This window comes from Amphiura filiformis, chromosome 20 (genome assembly GCF_039555335.1).
Source record: "Amphiura filiformis chromosome 20, Afil_fr2py, whole genome shotgun sequence".
Classification (NCBI taxonomy): Eukaryota; Metazoa; Echinodermata; class Ophiuroidea; order Amphilepidida; family Amphiuridae; genus Amphiura; species Amphiura filiformis.
The window spans coordinates 54,918,893-54,940,032 of NC_092647.1; the positions used below are offsets into that span (position 1 = coordinate 54,918,893).

The 21,140-nt window shown below is 35.7% G+C and overlaps 1 protein-coding gene across 3 annotated transcripts in view; it reads right to left on the reverse strand.

The window, feature by feature from the left end:
* LOC140142042 (ras-like protein rasD) overlaps positions 1-21,140 on the reverse strand; it is a 163,601-nt gene that overhangs the window by 11,882 nt on the left and 130,579 nt on the right. For 2 of the 3 annotated variants that reach the window (XM_072163963.1, XM_072163965.1), the window contains one exon: positions 3,762-3,910. In XM_072163963.1, the coding sequence (XP_072020064.1) occupies positions 3,762-3,910 (149 nt within the window). Of the gene's footprint in view, positions 1-3,761; positions 3,911-4,598; positions 4,942-21,140 lie in introns of those variants that run through there. The other variant, XM_072163964.1, reaches the window with a different exon arrangement.

A 21,140-nucleotide genomic window follows, 5' to 3' on the forward strand; every position in this document is an offset into this window, starting at 1 on the left:
ATTTTGCCCGTAAGGAAGCGAGATCGACACAAACAGGTATTAATGAAATGGACTAATTGACCCCATTGTAATTCATGAACTAGTATTAATGAATATCGAATCAAAACAAGCATGTTGTGAAGATGTGAATTATATATAAGGAAACGAGAATTGTGCACTATTTGCTTAATACACGGACGCTCCTGGAATTGCTAATTTCGTCGAAGTTTAGATTAAGAAAAAGTACAGTTTTTGTAACATTTACTGTTTTCATTTACATTTTCTGTTTTTAAGCACTTATTTTATGTATTAATATACACACGTTTTATCATAAACCTATATATTTTGAACACCTTGCTTCCAATGACTGTCAAAATTCTGTTTTCCTTTTTATAAAACGACACGAAACGTCGTCGCACTGTTTTAAATGTGTGTTTTTCCAACATATAAATCAAACCTTGCTTTAGATTCAACAGTGTTTAGGCCTATAGGGGCTGATCCACAGCCCGGATCCACAGTCCCATGATTTGAAAATGAATGTTAACTACGATATTTAAGTAAATAAAATTACTTTAAAATTTTCTCCGTAGGCTTAAATGTTTACTGTGAACTCCTGCCTAAATCGGAAATAAAAGGCGAATTTATTGTATGCTACTACTCAAGAATCATAGAATTGTCAATTTGTTATGTGACTCAGCCACAACAAAACTGTTTTGCTTCGGCCTAAACATGCTAAAGGCATGTTTGCATGTCTGACATATCTAGGGGTTTTAATATTGTTTGTTCTCATCTAGGTACGTTATTCACAATATAACGGAATACCGTTATATGATAACGGAGAACCGTTATAACAACATCAAACATGTCAGGCACTTTACTAAAGGGCTACAGACTCAGAATATTCGATGTAAAATATTCGTTTAACAAGTATTAGTTGTTTAATGTTTCAATTAATTTCTACCTTCTAACGAATGAAACGGAAAATCAGCTGTATATGTTATGTCGAATGTCTGGTGGAAACTTGATATATCGATTTACATTAAACATGCGTTAGAAGTTGAACATTGCTGGAAATAGAATGGGCGTAGAAGCTTGTAGATTAAATAACCAAGACAGTTGTGTGAAATATAAATAATTATATCAACGAAAAAGTCTGTAGCGACCCTTACAAAGATCAATCATGAGACTAGATAAAATTAATTTGGTTTAAAATGTCATAATGCACCCACGTTATATATATTCAACAACACACAACTAAGATCAAATCAAGGTTTCAGAATTGGCTATCCACTTTATATTTCCTTATAGTTTGACCATCACCTGGTCATTGCACCGAGATATTGTCGACCTTTCCTCCCAGCTACATTTATACACTTAGTACATATCATTAGATTTATAAAGTGTATTTCGAAGATTGTTAAATGTCAAAAATTGTAATTTTTAATAATTTGCCATAAAATTTGTATTATATCGCGAATTTCAAAAATCAAAATTATTTGATATCAGAAGCACATTCCTCGTATTCAGAATGCAATTCGATATGTCTGATATAGTCTAAGGTCCCACAAAAATACTGTGCAAAGGGTGGTGACCGATGAGTTTATTATATTATTCCACGATTTTTTATTATATTATTGATCAAGTCAATATTTGGGTGTCATCATAGCAAATTTACCCACCCACGTTCTATATAGATTATTATGTTTTTATTCAGCAACCAAAGTACCCCACTTATCAAATCAAGGTTGCACGTTATTATCTATTCTGTATTTTCCTCTTATTTTTGACCATTTAAATACTATCACCTGGTCATTGCACCGAGAAAACACTTCATTGACCATTGTATAATATTGTTCATCACCTTGTTGATTTGATAATTTGATAAGTGCCCATTCTTTATTCTCCAATACTTTCGCATAATTTCTTTCCCCAAGGTTTGGTCTAACATTCGGCTGATGTTTTGCCCTTTCGGTCATTAACCTATCTCTGTTTACTACAGTTTTAGCAGTGATCTTTACTTATTGTGGTATATATAAAGAGAAACGTGGGTATGCATAACCGAGAGGATTCAAAATTTCAAATTAGAAGAAGAATGCCCTACATGGAATAGCTACCCTATATCGAGGGCTTAGAACCACAGAAATATCCATTTGTTTCCTCAATTACATGTAACTCATTTCGGTAACAAATGGACGGTTAATTATACCCGCCAAGAAAATGTAAGTGACTTTGGGGTATGGTCACTGTACTTGCGTCTATTCTGTTTAAGTGACCATGCATTATACCCCAAAGTCACTTGTATTTATTATGGAGGGCGTAATTAACCGTCCATTTGTTGCCGAAATGATTAACATGTAATTAAGAAAACAAAATAAGGACATAGGTGTTTCTGGCTCTAAGCCCTCGATATACATTTGGCAATTTCTGCATTCTATATTGTATACACATCTGATATTTGCCATATAGGCAGATAATAGTGCAGATGGGACCTTCTTGTACTTACACCACGAAATCTAAATCTTGCTACTCTAAATTTAATTTTGGACCAAATTTGGTGGATGGACTAATCAGGAAAAGAGACTGTAAATTGTAGATGTTTTGTTTTGAGCATATCGAGGGCTTAGAGACAGAACCACCAATATTCATTTGTTTTCTCAATTACATATTTTCTTAACAAGACAGTTCAACTGTTTTTAAATTTCAATTAAGTGTTTCAATTCTTTAAATAATTGAAAACAAGTATTTCAAAGAGAGTCGAACCGTATCGCGCATAATAACATCTTACAAGAGATCGAGAGAAGTCAAAATAAATGACATACAACGTTTTGCTGTATAAATTATTGAAGCGAATTCTTTCAATATCAAATGAACAACACTTATTCAAAAGACAACTTGTCAAAGTGTCGTTTTCTTTTTGATTGATTTTTTGTGTTAAGTACAAGGTGAAATCTGCTTCACTACAATAAATTAAATATTAAAGCCATTTTGCGATGTTTTTGAAAACAATTGAAGGTCATAAAATGATGAACAAGCAAATTATACAAATTCTATCATCATTTATATATATATATATACCGTACATGAATTTGATTGTATGCAACCATATATGCAGACATTTATGGTATTTTGAGCTTTATTTTCGAATCCAAATACTGATTAGTCTTTTGGATTTTGTGTAACTTTTCACACATCTAATAAAGTAATGTACTTCATTATTATCATGATTATAGGAACAAAAACCGTAATGACTTGAATATAATGCTATATTGTTAAACTTGCCATTTTATTTTTGTTACATTTTTGTATCGAAATGTGATAACTTACTATCATCATGATCATAGTTCCCAATTATTGCTCAATTCGTTAAAACAATTCTTTTCATTTGTATGATTCGTACAATGGAGGATTGGAGGTGCCATGTTAGTCTCAATCAGCGGAGACAATGCAACTGAGTTCGCTCTCTCAAAGATAAAAGATGTTAAAATAACGCGCTGTTTGTATGGCACAAAATAATAAGAGACATAAGAATAAGTAAGAATAAGAAGAAGAAAAGAAGAAGAAAAAGAAAAGAATTTTCGAAGAAGAAACATAAACTACGGTGGAGGCAGGGTGGTGATTCTAGGTAAAGGATAGAATGAAGAAGTTTAAAGATGGAAAAAGAAAAGAAGGGGCGGTAAACCCACAATGAAAACACTCTCAACATAATTATTGTACCTTGTCAACATAATAACATTTGCTAATAAGGATTATGATAAATGATAATTTCATGAAATTCTTCATACCTGATTTTCCGACGCCATCTTGTCCAAGTAGCACCAATCGAAAGTTGTGCGCGGGTTTATCAGTCCGCATTGTCGTGATCTCCTCTACAAAACCTTTGCTTACTGAGTTTAGTAAATTCTTGATCGTCTCTAAGTGTCGTCGTCTGCTACTGCAAAGATAAGCACGAAAAAAAGGAAAAATACATTAATTTAGAGAAAACAATTCAGAGAAACTGACCATTATAATTGCATATGAATCCAGGTCTCTCATTTAAGTCACGCAATAAAACACAAGCTTAATTGAATTGCAAATGATTACACCGCTTCAATCGCAATATCCATTTAGGTATAAAGAGGTCTGCGAAGTACTTGTGTCTAGCTCGTATATTAAATCTAAACATGCTAAAAGGGTTGCAAGAATGCAATAAATATTATCTTTTCAGACGAAATTTGACAATATATGAGCATTATACCTCAAATATGTCCCGGATTGCCGGAAAATGGTCAATACTGAGATTTCCCGTGAAATGAGAGGTACTAACAGCGTTTGGTTGTAACCAACCCCGGGAAACCAAAATGACCAAAACAGCATCGCCGATGCATTTTCAACTCGTCGAAAAAACACAAATTACGTCAACAGACTGTATTTCCCATAAATCAGTATGCCAATATCGCCTAAGCCCATATTTTATAACAATGACATCAGTGACTTCCTTGGAAAAAAAATGTTCACAAACAAATCACAGTATAAAGTCAACGTCATGACATTTGAGATGCACGGCGGTCCCGGGTATAGCACGTGTAAGTCAACACTATTTGCAAACTTGAAAGAATCTCTCCTTATAAAGAACCACTTACCAATCTGTAATTACTGGTACATCTGAGCCTTTCATATTAAGAAATACAATCCACGAGCAACGTGATCCTAAATTGGACCCGTCTTGTCAAAAAATGGAAATAATTTGTGCGAAAGTACCATGTGTAATAATCCAGGGACGCACGGATTGTCGTAACGATGTTTGCTCGTCAAACGATAACCAGGAACTGATATGCTCTGACTATTGTCCGTTTTTGCAGATTACCAAAAATCCCTGACCCCTCAAATTCTTGTTTACTCGCTCGTGCTCACCCACACACCCTGTTTAACTTCATTAAGTCCAATTTTTCATGCTTTATTGTCAAAACCCAACTCAAGGTTTTGGCTCAAAACCCGGGCTCAAAAATACTTTGTGATTGGTGGTTTAGCTGGTTTCCAATCAGATTCGCTCTGCATTGCTGTAGAATTTGAAGGAGTTATAAAACAGATCGGTAACGCATGAGACCATGCCATTTGAATGAATAGATTTGGCATACCAGTAATCGGTTATCTGATTTGTAAAGAATGTAACAAACTATTGTCATGTTTGCATAGACAAAAAATATGTGACCATCACAAATCTGGAAAATCGGCCTCAGGTGTAAATGCCCGGGAGTCCATTGTTCGCCCAATGTTTAGGTTTGTGTTTTACTTTAGGATTTCCTCCGTAATCTTTTAGTTTTAGTTAGCAACCTTTGAATCAACGAGCAACACCTGCAATGGACGAAGATGTTTTAACATCTTTTATTTGTTGCATCTTTTCATCGTAATACGAATTCTGCATTATTTAATATTAAATACTCTAAATAAATCTAATCTTGATATTTTTGAATGCAATTCCGGTATTACGCATTAATTATGTTGCATGACAGATATTTGTGGAGGATTTGGTCAGCAGTGTGACTTTCCTCATCACAACAGCGATTTTGAAAATATGTAGATCTGGCATCTATGATCTATACTAAGGGACCGTTCACAAACACTTGTTAGGGGGGGGACCTGATGCAAAAAAAATTCATCGCGAAAATTGTTCAGCCCCCACCCTTTTGAGATCTCAAAATTTCAGGGCCCCTTTTGACTTGAAAATTATGGGTCAACCCCATAAAAAAAAGCATAATTATACACTCAATTTTCCCAGGAAAATTGACTAAAACAAAAAGCATATTCAAAAGCTGAATATCTTTGTTGAATACAATAATGCACATAAATCGTGATTATTGCAAATGCCATTTTTGATATGATGTGTAGGTATGAACAATTCGTTAGAAGCCACACCTTTTTCAAAGACATGAGCAGAATGTCGTTTTTTGCTTATATATACGTAGTATAGGCCCTACATTGTTTTTAGTAATAATGGATAATGTAACGGTGCAAGTTAAGGAGAATATCTTTACCATTGTGATGTTCATGGTCAAGTAAAACTTTAAAATAACTCTTTAAAAAAAATCATTTTATATAGTCTAATAATATATAACCGTGTACTAAAAAAGTGCTTCTAAATTGAGTGACTTTTTAAATAGGACATCTACCCATCCCTATGGGCACGTTAGAAAAATACTATATAAAGCCTATACCTAGTTTTAGAAAGCTCTCTCGGTGCAGTCAGTCTGAAGTGTGTTGATGTTGGTTGACGCCTTCGTAAAGATACATACAAAAGAAGCTAAAAGAGATTCGACAAGTGGTTGTTGAGGGGTTTCCTTCTTTCTTAGTAAATGTAGACCTATATTTTCTAGTAAGTAGTTTTGTAATACTCTTATATAATAATAGTCTCGAGCCCTTTCCAAACATGTTAAAAGTGCGGTGAGTAAACGAGAATGACGCTGGCTCATGCAGGTCCGTACGCAGGGGAGGGGGGGGGGGGGGGGCGGCCGCATGAGCAAATAAATCAGGTTTTGTACGGTTTTTTTTAAAGTCAAAAAAGGTCCAAATTAATTTTGGAAAGAAAGTCCACTTTTCACAAAATCTCCCCCCCCCCTGGAAAAAGTCCACTTTTTCAAAATCAGTACCCCAAAAAAATCCTGCGTACGGGCCTGCGCTGGCTTAAATGCAGTAGTGATGAGCGTTTAGCTGCACCAATGGGCCGGTATTGTTACATCTGGGGCTGAAACATATAATTATATACAACTCTGATCATTTCAGTTTGTTGTATGCTACACGAACAGATTTGGGTTCAAGTTAGTGTGCTTTTAAAGCACACTAACTGCTTTTCATTGCCTTTTGCAGTGCTGACACAATATAGAATCTGCCGGAAGAATCTGATGATGGTCCAATGCTACTATACAGGCCTGCCATAGGTGTTTGAAAGTTGTTGATTTCTTTTGTTAAATCAGTATGGCATACCTCGTGTTGTTTTGAAAAAAGACAAAAGAGTCAATTTTAATGGAATGTTGAGATTCTTTATATTGTCACTTTCCTTCAACAACAACCTACAGCTCATAATAATAATGGTGATGAACAAGTGTCACCTCTGCTATTGCTGATGAATCTAATGACGTCAATTTTATGTCATGATGTTTAATTAGTATATCTTGAAGGTTAGACCAGGTGATACATTGTTAAGAAAAAACAAAGAGTTTAATTTACTTGAAAATAATAGCGTTAATGAATGTTGCCTTTCCTGATCGTTAAAACTTCAGGTACAGTATACAGAGTGTCCCAGAAATAAAACCACCGGGTGAAGGAATTTGAACATAAGTCAAGAAATGAGCACATCGCATCGACCAATTTAAAAAAACCAGCGCGTATGAAGTGCTTATTTTATTGTGCATCATATACGCAAATATTAAACGACTGAGCGCATCAATGCAAGTTTGATTAACAGTATATTTTTTTTTCATGCTAGCTCGGCCCTTCCTAAGTTTGTATGTCTCATTGAATTTAGTTCTCTTACATGTTTTATATATTTTATACTCCGACGGTGTTACGTTATTCATGCTTTCACTGACGGTGAGCCACCTGAATACTTTTGATTTGCGTTCACACCGTCACAGAATCATAAGAAACTTAATAACATGAATTCCTAAAATTGTATAGCTATAACATTAGCAGCTTTAATTCTATATGCAATGTTAAAATGTTCAAAAACCCAAGAGAGTGATGTTACTTGTAGCTTCTAATTTTTGATACTGTGCAATATTATAATATATGTTTATTTTCATTCATTATTCATGACAATATTTGACCCAACATTTTGTCCGAGAAAACTTAAATTCTTTATGTTGTGCAATAGTGTTATATTTTAACATTCCAAAGAACATTTGAGCCAAGAATGGCAATAATCAAGTGCTTACAGCTTTACGTGTAATTTTTGATTTCACGCAATGCTATGTTGAAGTTTAAAATTTTTTAAATTTTACATTACCGTTTCGTTTTAGCCAGCTGGAATTCTTTATGCAATAATTCGTAATGCAATTATAATATTAGCATTAACGAAAAAGATATTTACAAGTATTTTTTTTTTTTTCCGATGCCTATTTTTCAACTTAAGTCCAAATTCATTAACCCGGCAATTTTTTCTGGGACACACTGTATGGGGTGTTTTCTGCATGGTGTCAAGTGACATAGAGTAACGCTCAAGACGCACAAATCTTCTTCAAATTAGACGTATTTGTAATTAATAGAGCTTGAAGTGTGTCTCCCTTTTGTGTTAACTTGGGATATTGATGAGAAGCAATTGACATTTTCGGCTTTCACAACATTTAAGGAGTTATCAGTTTTCCTGGAACCTACATCTATTATTTTGATCATTTTTGATGTTGATGATGCGTGGCGCATGCGCATGTATATATATATGTGCTTTACCTTAATCTATATTCCTTTCGAAACCAATATTTCTTTTCTTTAAAAAAAATTAAAGATTTAACGACAAAATGATAATTCCAAAGAGTTGTAACCATGGTTTTATATATTTTTAAGGTAGGTTCACTAAATATGAATTAAACATGCATGATTGAAACCATGTTGCTACCATACCATCTCGTGGTGAGTTGCATATATCTTCATAATAATGTCGAGTTCCAGTTACAAGAAAGTTATACACAGGAGAACATTTTTCACGATTGCATTAGGAACATGAAGAATGCACAATGCAATGTTCTTGGGAAAATGATACTCTATTCTATCAGACAACATTAAACCAGACGGTACGTGTTACGGCTTTGCCGAGCATCTGAGCCTCATCTGGTCGTGCCGGCGTGCGTCATTATTTTCTTTTATTTTAAGGTGAAATAGATCCTCTTGAGTCGATTAAGATACCCGATATGCAAATCGGCGCTGAAAAACAGAACAAATCATGCAAAATTCATAACACTTGAGAACTCTAAAAAAAAACCCGGGTAAAGTATACAATACAAATAGGTAAACAGACAAGTCGAAGACGTCAGACTCTGAGGACAAATAGAGAATATTCAGTGTGGATATAGAGAACGATTACGTCCGTTTCCAGGGTGAAGTATAGTGCATTTTGATTTTGTTTTGCGGTTTTGTTTCCTGAGTATTTTGTATTCTATATATACCTAGGCATGTGATAAAAAGCATATAGATTCTGATTTTGTGCATATTGTTTGATGCATAAATATACATAATAATTTCATAAATTTATTTTCATTATTAAAAAATTGCTTCAATACTTGCATATATGAAAACTAACCCCGGAGACCGTTTGTGCGAAAGGTCATTAGTCTGTTAGTCAGAAAACGTTTTGGAGCATTTTAGACAAAACACCTACTTCTGATATATTTCTTTAAATAATATTGGGCAATTACATTGCTTGACCGATTATAAAGTCATTATGTATGACACATGAGATAAAAGAGCATACTTAGTCTATATCTGATTAGCCTACATCTTGTCATCAGGGCCATCAATAAACCGTAGACCCTGTTCTTTTCAGGGTCTATGGATAAACCTAATAATCCTTTGTTGACGCTACAAATGATAGAAAATCCCCGCAATCATTGTTGTATGATATTTTGCTTCAAAGTACATGTAGTAAATATTATATAGTTAATCACAAAAGACATTATTTAATGACTGTGCTAATTGAATTCCTGATATTATTAGTGGATTTTGTAGGACAATAACACCTTGAGGTCGACGATCTCGATGTTGTTCACCTGCTGGAAATGTAGCTCTTGATCGGTACACAGGAGCACTGGTTTGACTGCATTTACGAATCTCCGCAGAATATAATCACTGATCAGTGCCCGCTCAGTGTCCAGTAAAAGTTACACATAAAAGATCCAGGAGAACCATGGGGTAAACCAGTCCTTGCCTCAGCATTGCTCAGTGACCAGAAGGCTTTTAGCTGTTAGTATATGCAAATATAAAGTAATCGGGGACATGTCATAAGCACTTTATTTGAGCCTGGTCCCATCAGGACCCAAGCGTATCTCCGCACGGAGCGACTGTTGAAACAAACAAACAAACAAATAAACATGTCTTCCAGCAAGCCAGATCTGAAATACGCTTGTCACTCAGTTTGGCCGGAAAATGGTGCTAATGGCTCTAAGTTATAGTACGCACTCGGAAAGTTTGAATTGATTGGCTCCTCCTGTCCCTGATCATCTACGTGATGATTATGTGGTTGTCCAACATGTCCAATGAACTCACGTTGTTTGAAAATGAGCTGAAACTTATAACATTTTAACCTAGGGGTCCATCAAAACTTTGTACGTATCACTTGTAAGTTTCTCCAATTTTCACTGGTACAACGTATTTTAGTTATGGCAAACCTAAATTTGTTTCGAAAATCAGGAAAAATCATCTCAAACTCCATGATAAATTAGTATATAACAGCAAAACGTTGTGCAACTTCCGAAATCCTGTCCCAACTACTCACACCGTACCACTACAGCTCAAATTTTGCCTCCTTATCCGCTATAACTCACTACATTAACTCAGGGAAAGCACATTTTAACCAAAATATTTGGCACACTTCCACGGCACCCAATGAAGTAAAAATTTCAAATTGCTCATATAATGGAGCTCAAACTTTGTGGGTGGGTGTAACTTTGGCCAAGGAAGCTCAGGTTTGCGTTTGTTAGGTCATTCGTGGTCAAAGGTCAGGTCAAATTTCAAACTGAGGGCGAAAGTGAGGTCAAATTGTAAAAAGCTGCAATTGAGCTCAGCGCTCAGCTGTGCAGGAAAGTGATCCCAGCCAAAGGACACACCCTGATTTTGAGATCTGCAAAAGCATATAACCATAATAGCCGAAAACCGCGAAATACGGGTAACCGCCTATGAATATATTTAATGCAAATCCCATCTTGGCACTTCGTCAAAATTACTCAAAACTTTTGTCGCACACTGATTATGCTGACAAGTCAAATCAATCAAGCAAGATTGATTAGTAGGGAGTGGTCATTTTCTTTGGTTATTGGGATTGAACAATAAAATACAAAACAATCTTTGAACGTGATAACTAAACACGGTTTTATCCAATTTGTGCAAAAAGATTTTAAACAATTATCAATGCCAATTAGGAGTTTAAAGTATAGATTTTATGCATTTTTAGCCACACTGAATGTAGATTTTAATTTGTTAAAAATCGCCAATTTGTTCGTCTTTTGTTTATTGTGTTACAGAAACACATTGTTAAAAGTAATTAGAAACAATGATATTATTATACGTGCAAATCGTAGGCAAAAATGTTAAATATGTTAGGAATTCTCATGTCTTAGTTTTGTATTGTTTAATTATCAAAAGAAGACGACATTGACCTGGGGAATAGAGCTATTGATCTCAATTAAAAGGCAGTCACCAACAAATTATTTGTACTGCATACAGCTCCTCCACACTGGCTGCAGCTGCAGGTAAATGAATTATTTTTTCTCGCACATATACTAATTGCACCCACCACACCGACCACCTCATGACCCCACCCAACCAGGGCCGGATTTACCATCAAATTTTGGGGGCCCCCAAATTTGCCCGGTGCAGTGTGCATCTTCCATTTAAGCCAAAAACACCATGTTTTGGGCCAAAACAGGGTACAAAAATTGCAAAATTTTGCGCACTTCGCGCGCCCTGGCCTGTATATAGCAAAACTTAGCTTCAATTTGGGCTAAAATTGAAATTTTTTCGCGCGCTTCGCGCACAAATATCCATGTTAAATCTAAACACTTGGCCACTTGAGTGCACATGCCTTCCTCACGGTGTGTTTGGGGGCCTCCAAATTTTGGCCTGGCCCAGGGCCCCCCAAAAGGTAAATGCCCTGCACCCAACCACACGGATTCACGGCACCCCTACCAATAGCATGTTTATTTCGCCCAACTCTCACCCTACCCAGGGCCGGATTTACCATTGGGCCAGATGGGCCTGAGCCAGAGGTCCCCCAAAAATTACTCAGTGCATCTTTTTTGGGGCCATGTTTTGGGCCAAAATAGGGTAAAATTGCAATTTTTTTCGCGGGCGAATAGTCAAATCTATGCTGGTCTTGTAATGTTCCTGCTGCCACTGTCAACCTTAAACCCAAACTTGGCCACTTGCATGCATAATGTGTCTGGGGCCTCCAAATTTTGGCCTGGTCTAGGACCCCCAAAAGGTAAATCCGGTCCTGACCCTATCCATATATAGAAGTGCACTCCACATGAGTTGAAGCTCCCCTTATGATATCATTAATCAATGTAGATTTCCCACACATTACATCTCCTCACAAAATATTCGCATTATAATTAGAGTCACGCGGTAGCATGACCAGCAAGTTTTTAAAAAAACGACTGATAAAGAAGAATAAGAAGATGCACCGCGGGACTATATTTACACGAAACAAAACGCTATTGTTCTATGATATTTTTCGCTGGGTACAAAATATATCTAAAACCATGCTAAATCGTATTTACTATCCAAAGTGTAATATTTTAATAACTCATTAATTCAAAAAGTTACACCAATCATACAGTCAATCCGATTGTTTGATAATAAATAAACATTGCTTTATTTCACGCGGTATTTCATAGCCAAAATTAGTGGAAAATCATAGCTAATCATACTGATATCTACAATCTTTCGTCACTGCTACAGCCATACATGGCTGTCACTGTCGCACTACCTTTTGAGATTCACTTTCAAATATACCCTAGTATATTCCTGGATACCCTACATACAAATTCTGGATCCCATTCGCCAAAAAATCAAGTTTTTCGCAATTCTTTTATTCTTTCCGGACCACAGCATACATTCATATTAATAAATACTCCACTTTCACACGTCGTTATATCGGGTCGTCCCCGTGGCGAAGCGGTTAAGGTCCTGGACTTCTAATCCATTTATGAATTTTGCTCAAGTTCGAAACTTCCCACCACTTTTTTTTTTCTTAATGTTTTATTAACCAATTTATTGTCATAAATCAAGAATAACACCATCTCGAACATCCATTGCTATTATGATATTATTTTTTTTCATCAAACAAACATGTTTGATTTTTATTCTCATTTAGGCCTAGGCCTACTTTCACCATCCAGATGCTTTCACCATGCCTGACTATCATGACATCTTCGTCATTTAAAACACATTTATCATTGGCTCTGTTCACAGTTCAATCTGAAATTATATTTGCAATAAATATTATAAATTGTCACAAATTAAAATCACAAACCGCGAAAGATCGCCAACAACTGCCGCTGAATATTGATATCCAACTAGATTTCACCGCAGGGCTATAAAGAACCACAAACCGCGACATTTGGATATCGAACTAGATAGCCCAGCAGGGCTACAAAGAATCACACACCACGAAATATGGATATCCAACAGGCTTAAACTATAAATTAGCTCCCGATAGAGGGCAGGGCCTGATAAGGCTAATTAAAATCACAAACCGCGAAAGATCGCTGACAACCGCCGCTTAATAGGGATATCCAACTAGATTGCCCCGCAGGGCTACAAAGAACCACAAACCGCGAAATTTGCATATCCAACAAGATTGCCCGCAGGCTTATTGATTATAAAGAACCACAAACCGCGAAATATGGATATCCAACAAATTAAGACCACAAACCGCGAAAGATCGCCAACAACTGCCGTTAAATTTGGATATCCAACTAGATTGCCTTCGCAGGGCTATAAAGAACCACAAACCGCGAAATTTGGATATCCAACAAGCTTAAACTATAAATTAACTGCCGATAGAGGGCTTGATAAGGGAAATTAAAATCACAAACCGCGAAAGATCGCCGACAACCTCCGCTTAATAGGGATATCCAACTAGATTGCCCCGCAGGGCTACAAAGAACCAAAAACCGCGAAATATGGATATCCAACAAATTAAGACCACAAACCGCGATAAAATGAAATGAAATGAAATGAAGAGCCACAAACCGCGAAATTTGGATATGCAACTAGATTGCCCCACAGGGCTACAAAGAACCACAAACCACGAAATATGGATATCCAACAAGCTTAAACTATAAATTAGCTCCCGATAGAGGGCAGGCTTGATAAGGGAAATTAAAACCACAAACCACGAAAGATCGCAGATAACCGCCGCTTACTAGGCATATCCAACTAGGTTGGCCCGCAGGGCTACAAAGAACCACAAACCGCGAAATTTGGATATCCAACTAGATTGCCCACAGGCCTATAGATTATAAAGAACCACAAACCGCGAAATATGGATATCCAATAAATTAAGACCACAAACCGCGATAAACGAAATGAAACGAAATGAAGAGCCACAAACCGCGAAATTTGTATTTGCAACTAGATTGCCCCACAGGGCTACGAAGAACCACAAACCACGTAATATGGATATCCAACAAGCTTAAACTATAAATTAGCTCCCGATAGAGGGCAGTGCTTGATAAGGGAAATTAAAACCACAAACCACGAAAGATCGCAGATAACCGCCGCTTAATAGGCATATCCAACTAGGTTGGCCCGCAGGGCTACAAAGAACCACAAACTGCGAAATTTGGATAGCCAAGTAGATTGCCCCGCAGGGCTATAAAGAACCACAAACATTCAAACACGATTATCTTGCCCAGTCGGGGCATTTAGACGCTTCCGTAGTATAGGCTTAAATATATGCGCATTTACCAGTTCCAACTTGGAAGTAAATCGGACTTACTCTCCGTATCTCTCTGGCATTGTCAACATTGGGTGTGTGTTGTTCATATTTACATTTTCTGTACATATTTACGTTGCCTTGAATAATTAAAGTATATTAAAATATATATTGATCATTGTGTACGCCTCAGTCACGCGTGACGAGCAAGTTTTAAAATAAACGACTGATAAAGTTTTGTTTAATTATTTATTGTCATAAATCATGAACAGCAACTTCAAACATCTATTTTTCGTTTTATGGAGCACTTTGTAACCTGCTGACTATCCAAGCTTGGAGCTGCTTGGTTACATTCATAAAAAGAAAAGAAATCTACCAAAAAAACGTTGACAACGTAAAGAAATCAGCAAGTTTAAAAAAACCCACCTCGGCTCACTTTTTGAAACTTGGTCCCATTTTGAATACCAACAGCAAATCAGTGTTTTTATTTTATTTCAACAGAATACAGCGTTTCCAACAAGATTACAAGCCTACTACACTTCTGGAAATGTTTTAAATTTATATAAATATGATGAAGTTTAAATCAATACCTTTTACAAATGGGACCAAGTTTCAAAAAGTGAGCCGAGGTGGGTTTTTTTAAACTTGCTGATTTCTTTACGTTGTCAACGTTTTTTTGGTAGATTTATATTACTTTGTGTCAAATAGATACACCAACGTCCATACACCCCACATACACACCCATATAATTTATTCATTTCTTCTATCTCCATTATCAAACAATAAATGCAAGAACACCAAAAGCTACCAACACTGAGTCGCGGCATAAAATTAGAAACATAATTTACAATAAGGGCGAGTAAACAACATAATTTCGAATCATATGATTTATATTGTTAGTTTTAAGTCATACTTGGATGAATGGTGTCTATGATGACATTTCTATGAAATCCCAGGTTCGATATGTCTCAAGGTTTATTTGAATCAATCCCAAATCAAACAATTTAATCAAAATAACATGGTATAGTATAACAATAGTGCATGCATTAATTTCTAATTTGGTGATATCTCAATAAAGCACTAAGTACATAAGGCAACAAGGTATACAGCTTACAAAAGCAGTGGCCTACACGGGGGGGTACTCAGTACAAATGACCATACGGGGACGTGCCGCAAACATGGGTAGCATTTTCAGCCTTCTGGTATATCAATGACCCCTTTTTCAAAGCCTATTTTGGTATATGAATGGGTCCTTTTTTCAAATTTTCTCAATTTTTTCGGAAAACAGCCCAATTTTTCCTTAATCTAGCCAAAATTTTCCCAAAATTTGTAAAAACTAAGACAATTTTGGGTAAATTCGGCCGAAAATTTTGACTTTTGGTATATCAATGGGTCCAAATTTCTTGAAAAATTGGTATATTTATGGGTCTACTTCCAAAATCTCAGCGGCACGTCCCTACCAAAACCAAACTTGAGTACCCCCCCGGGGCCTACACCGTATAATCAATCATAGCAAATTATGTTTCCAAGTAGAACCTAACATTACAAGGTTCTTAGGCTGTCCTGTTTGTAGAACCTATTATAGTCCTACAAAGAACTAAAAAAGTTTTGCAAAGGCCATAAAGAACCGTTTTAGACATGAACAGTTTCTGTTAAGGCCAGAAAGAACCATTTAGGCGTTACATGAGTTTTCCTAAAACTTTTTTTTCTACTTGTTGTTTTCAAATTGTTTTTTTTTTTAAATTAATTTAATTAGTCTTCTTTTCGCCAGCCCATTCGGGGCTGGTACCTGTTTCAGGTTTGGGGTCAGTTTACTCAAGAGATTATATTTTAGTGGTATTGGAATGATTTTTTTTTTTTACTTTTTGTGGTTAAATTTTTTTTTAATATTTTAATTCGATTTGTTAGGAAAAGTAAGTATGTTTTGCCGTTTCAACGAACGAAAACGAGTGAGTATTACCAAACTAATTAATTATGACTTTAAAAGTTTAAAGGCCTAAATGTAACAATAATAGTTAATATATATAGCATCATATGGTCAGCAGAAGAAAATCTGACATCACCTATGATGTCATATCAGTGTCCTTGACCGGGGGTCCTTACTCCTTGACCACTGAACAGCGTGATATCATGTTGATAACAGATCTATAGAATCAAAATCTTCATCATATCCCGGATCATATCACAGATTCTCAACAATCTGTGATCATATGGACCATATTGATGTGAAAGTAGTTATCTATCATATCCTGTGTCGTTTTATGGATAAAATGACTCAAAATGTTATTGATGAAATGGTTGCTATCATAAACATCAGTTTTGTCTTTTCAACGGGAAAAATCCGATGCAAAATAAAGTTTTTAGGGCCTAGCTATAATATGGGCATAATTTATGCATATAGTATTGAACAATGTACCCCATTTGACATGCACTTATAGATAAATAAATTGTCTTACTTTATTAATTTAATAACTTCTTTATTATAAATAAAATGACACATAACTATTTGATTCATAAAATTACATTCAACAAAATGATTGAAGAGAAAACACACAAGGCACTAGGCAGACTGTTATAGAATGGAGTATGTAAGATGCCATGTCCATAGCTTCGCAGGAGTTTCCGACTAGCAATCAACATGATCAGCACATTCAGAAAAACACAGTTTAAGAGTGAAGATTGTAGTGAGTAACCAGTCCTTTATAAATGTGCTGGCCACTATCTACGGTATTATAATATAGTAGGCTTAAACTATACATTGCGAATTAATTAAGTTATTTTAAAATAAAATGTACATGTAAGTTAACTCAAACCGGCAGTGTATATATCGAAAGCAGTGAAATCGGACATTCCTAAGCGAAGATATTGAGTTCGTAAGTTCTGGTATTACAAAATTGGAAATTGAGATATCGTGGGTAAAAAGCTGAAAAGACAAAAAAAACCAACGACAACAACAACAAAGCAAACAGACCAGAACAATTTGGAGTACATGTAATGAATTAAAAGAGTTGACATGAGATTAAGAATTAATGTTTTCTGCTGTTTCAGTGTGCATGTTCTCATCGTTGATGGTTTGGTGGACTGTCATGTAGATGTAAGCGTGATCCTAAAAATGCCTTTCACATTGACCAAGACTGATTACAAGACCTCTTCTACATTGAGGCTGGCTTTCCCTTTTAAAGGGAATTTTATTAAAATTGATTTAGATCTATAGGCCTATATCATAATTGCTTCTTATACTATTCAATGATCATCTTGCATACACTGCGTTGGCCACCAGTAAATGCTAATTACTAAACAAATCCAGGCGGCGAATGACATGATAGAGCCGGCAACTTGTGAAACCGCCCGACGGCCGTATGGCATTTTCCATATACTCGGTTAGTTTTGTGGGGTTCATTATCGAACCCCAACGGTTTTAGCTTGTATTTATATTATTTATCAACATAGGCCTATTTGTTTGTGATATTTCAAGCGTTTTAAAATGTCAAAATAATCCCATTCAATTACACGGTTGACGATGAAAATTTACTGAATTTAGAGAATGCAATGCGGCCACTACCTGGTTGAACCCAGGATACCGTGATACCAAACTTTTTTGTAGAAACTGACTGCGAGTATGTATGGCTCTCTGAGGAGTATAGCCTAGCTATAAACATAAAAAAGGGATTAGGCCTATATCAACCACATTTTGCCCATGATCACTCGGACTTGTAATATTTAACACTGACCCCAAATATCCCATCTTCTTTTTGGCATGAGTGCATGCAGTGCATACGTCTATTGTGCCGTAATGGCCATTTTCAATAACATACAAGCAATAAAATTCGGATATTTTCACTTTCAAATGGCTGTTTTTCTTTATTGATCCACATAAATGGTTTTCAAAACTAAATGTTAAGCTGGATCAGAGTGTGATTTATCATGCCATGAATAAATGACTTCCGGACTTAATTATAACCATTTAAGGGGGTACTACACCCCTGTGGTAAATTCGTGACTATTTTTGCATTTTTCTCAAAAATAATAACACACTGGTAACAAAAGTTATGTATATTATTGGGGCAAGGAATCCAATTACTACACTGAAATTTCAGTGACTAAAGACAAGCAGTTCAGTTTATATGATAGAAAATGAGGTACATTCTAGCGGTACCTCTTTTCTTATCATATATAACGAACCGCTTGTCCTGAGTCACTGAAATTCCAGTGTAGTAATTGGATTCCTTGCCCCTATAATATACGTAACTTTTGTTACCACTGTGTTATTAGTTTTTGAAAAAATGCTAAAATAGACACACATTTATCGAGGGGTGTAGTACCCCCTTAAGGGCAGAGTAATGGACCCTTTCGAGCATCATTATTTCTGAATTGTACCACCAAAGTATATAAAACTATATATTTTTGGAAAGGAAATGAGTCAAGGAATCCCATGGTGATGTCAGATTTGTTCAAAAATCTCAAGTTTTTGAAAAAATCACAAAAATTCACTTTTTTACCCCAATTTTTTTGTGTCAACTTAGAAAAAATCCGTTCGGAGTAAAAAATATTCAGTTAGCTTTTCATGAAGAAGAGACATGAACTTAGGGAAGGATTTTTTATTTTTTTGAAATTCGTCTCTTTTTTCGAAATATTGAAAAAAACATGTGAAAAAAGCCATTTTGTCACTCTATTAAGCTAAAAATTGCACATAATGGTGTATATTTTTGTTTAAAACAAATATTTTGAAAAAATAAAAAAACCTTCCCTAGACTTTGATGTAATCTAAAGGATAGTGCAAAAGTTAACCCTTTGCTTGCATATTTTTCGAGTTATCTTGTCACAAAAATCGCGCAATATTATCAAAAGTGAACTATTAGAAATCGACGTTTTAGTAAAAAAATGTCAAAATTATGCACGAAACGTCCTTAAATTTAAAACGGTAAGACTTCCACACTTGAAAAAGCTGTATCTGGTGCATGGTCTAAATATGCATCTTTTTGCACCAATGAATCTATAATGTCTGCTTTCAGTGCGCCAAAATTCAAAATAATTAAAAAATCTAAGTGGCATTTTGACTGCAAATTTTTTTTTTTTTACACCACATTTGCTGGCGTTAACAACATACCGAATGCGCCTTTACTGCGTTGGACATACGCGCAGAGTTGCGCCGCGTCACGCGACGCGAATCGCGCGCGTAATCACAATATTTCGCATTCGCGCATTTCTGACTCATTATTTCCCGCCAATTTACTAAGCTGTCTTGAGCCATGTGACTTTTTAGAGCTGAAAAGAGTGAAATTCATCGAAATAAATCAAGCAAAAAATACGAATAAATATTAGCAAGTTGTATTTTATCAGTTTCAAGTGAAAGAATACATCTAAGTGTTGATAAATATCAAAAAATCTCAAATTCGGTCGTGACGAATGTGTCTTCCATTACTCTGGCCTTAACGGGACACAATTTTCAGACCATGGAACATATTGCTTATAGTTTGTTCAAAATGACATTTGACCAAGAAAATGAGATCACGACGAAATAAATCGGGTTTTTTTAAGAACAGCGGCAAATAGTAGTGTAAAAAACCCACCAGAAAGCAAGCGAGTGTGGATGAGAGAGAGGGGGAGGGGAGAGATGCGAATATATAAATATAATTATATAAAGAGCATCACTCTAAAAAAATCCATCAACGAAGTTAACATAATACCTAATTTAATCAAAATCATTTTATTTAATGTGAAACATTTTAAACATTTGAACAAAAATTGAACGGAAGTAAAAGCTTAAAAGCTTTTATACTTGTTTTGTATCCCATCCGATTCATAATTAATAGCTGCGAACATGGTTAATGTATTTCCCACGGAATTCATCAGATGAAGTGAGCTAATGCGTCGTGTGTCTCGCAGCTACACGCATCACACTTTATTCTTTTGGACACTTTGAGTTTGAGGGGATTAGACTTTTTTAATTTCCGTTTCTGTTGTCATGATTACTCTTCCGAGTAAGCAGCCAGCATTTATATCGCTTTTTTTTTACAGAAGTATACCAAAGCGCTTTAAATCACAATGCAAGAAAGGTATACTTAATGTGCCAATACGGCACCACCGATATCTTTCAAAACTTAAACAACAAAACCACCTTTTGGTATCTGAACACTTGGTGATGATTCTGATTTAAAGCCATAATGTGTGATTTGCTTCACAGCGACGCCCTCAATTTTACTCGTATTTCTACTTTTTGCATAATTATAATGCCCAGTGGTATACTAAAATACCACGTAAAATACTAAGCCTGGAGTGCTTTAATAACAGTAAAATTTAACTTTTTGTATTAAAACCGGGTCGACCCGGTTTTATTCAGAGTTCAACGATCGAGTACTTGTTAACATGTACCGTGGATGTCAGCTTGTATGTACACACGTCGAGCGGGATGCTCCGTGCAGTTACATGTAATACGATCGGCGAGCTACACGCATTGTAGGTGTTGGAATGAATCGCAATTTTCTTCGTTATACCTCATTTGTTTGGCTCAAAATTAAAAGGGGGATAATGTGATTAGTGA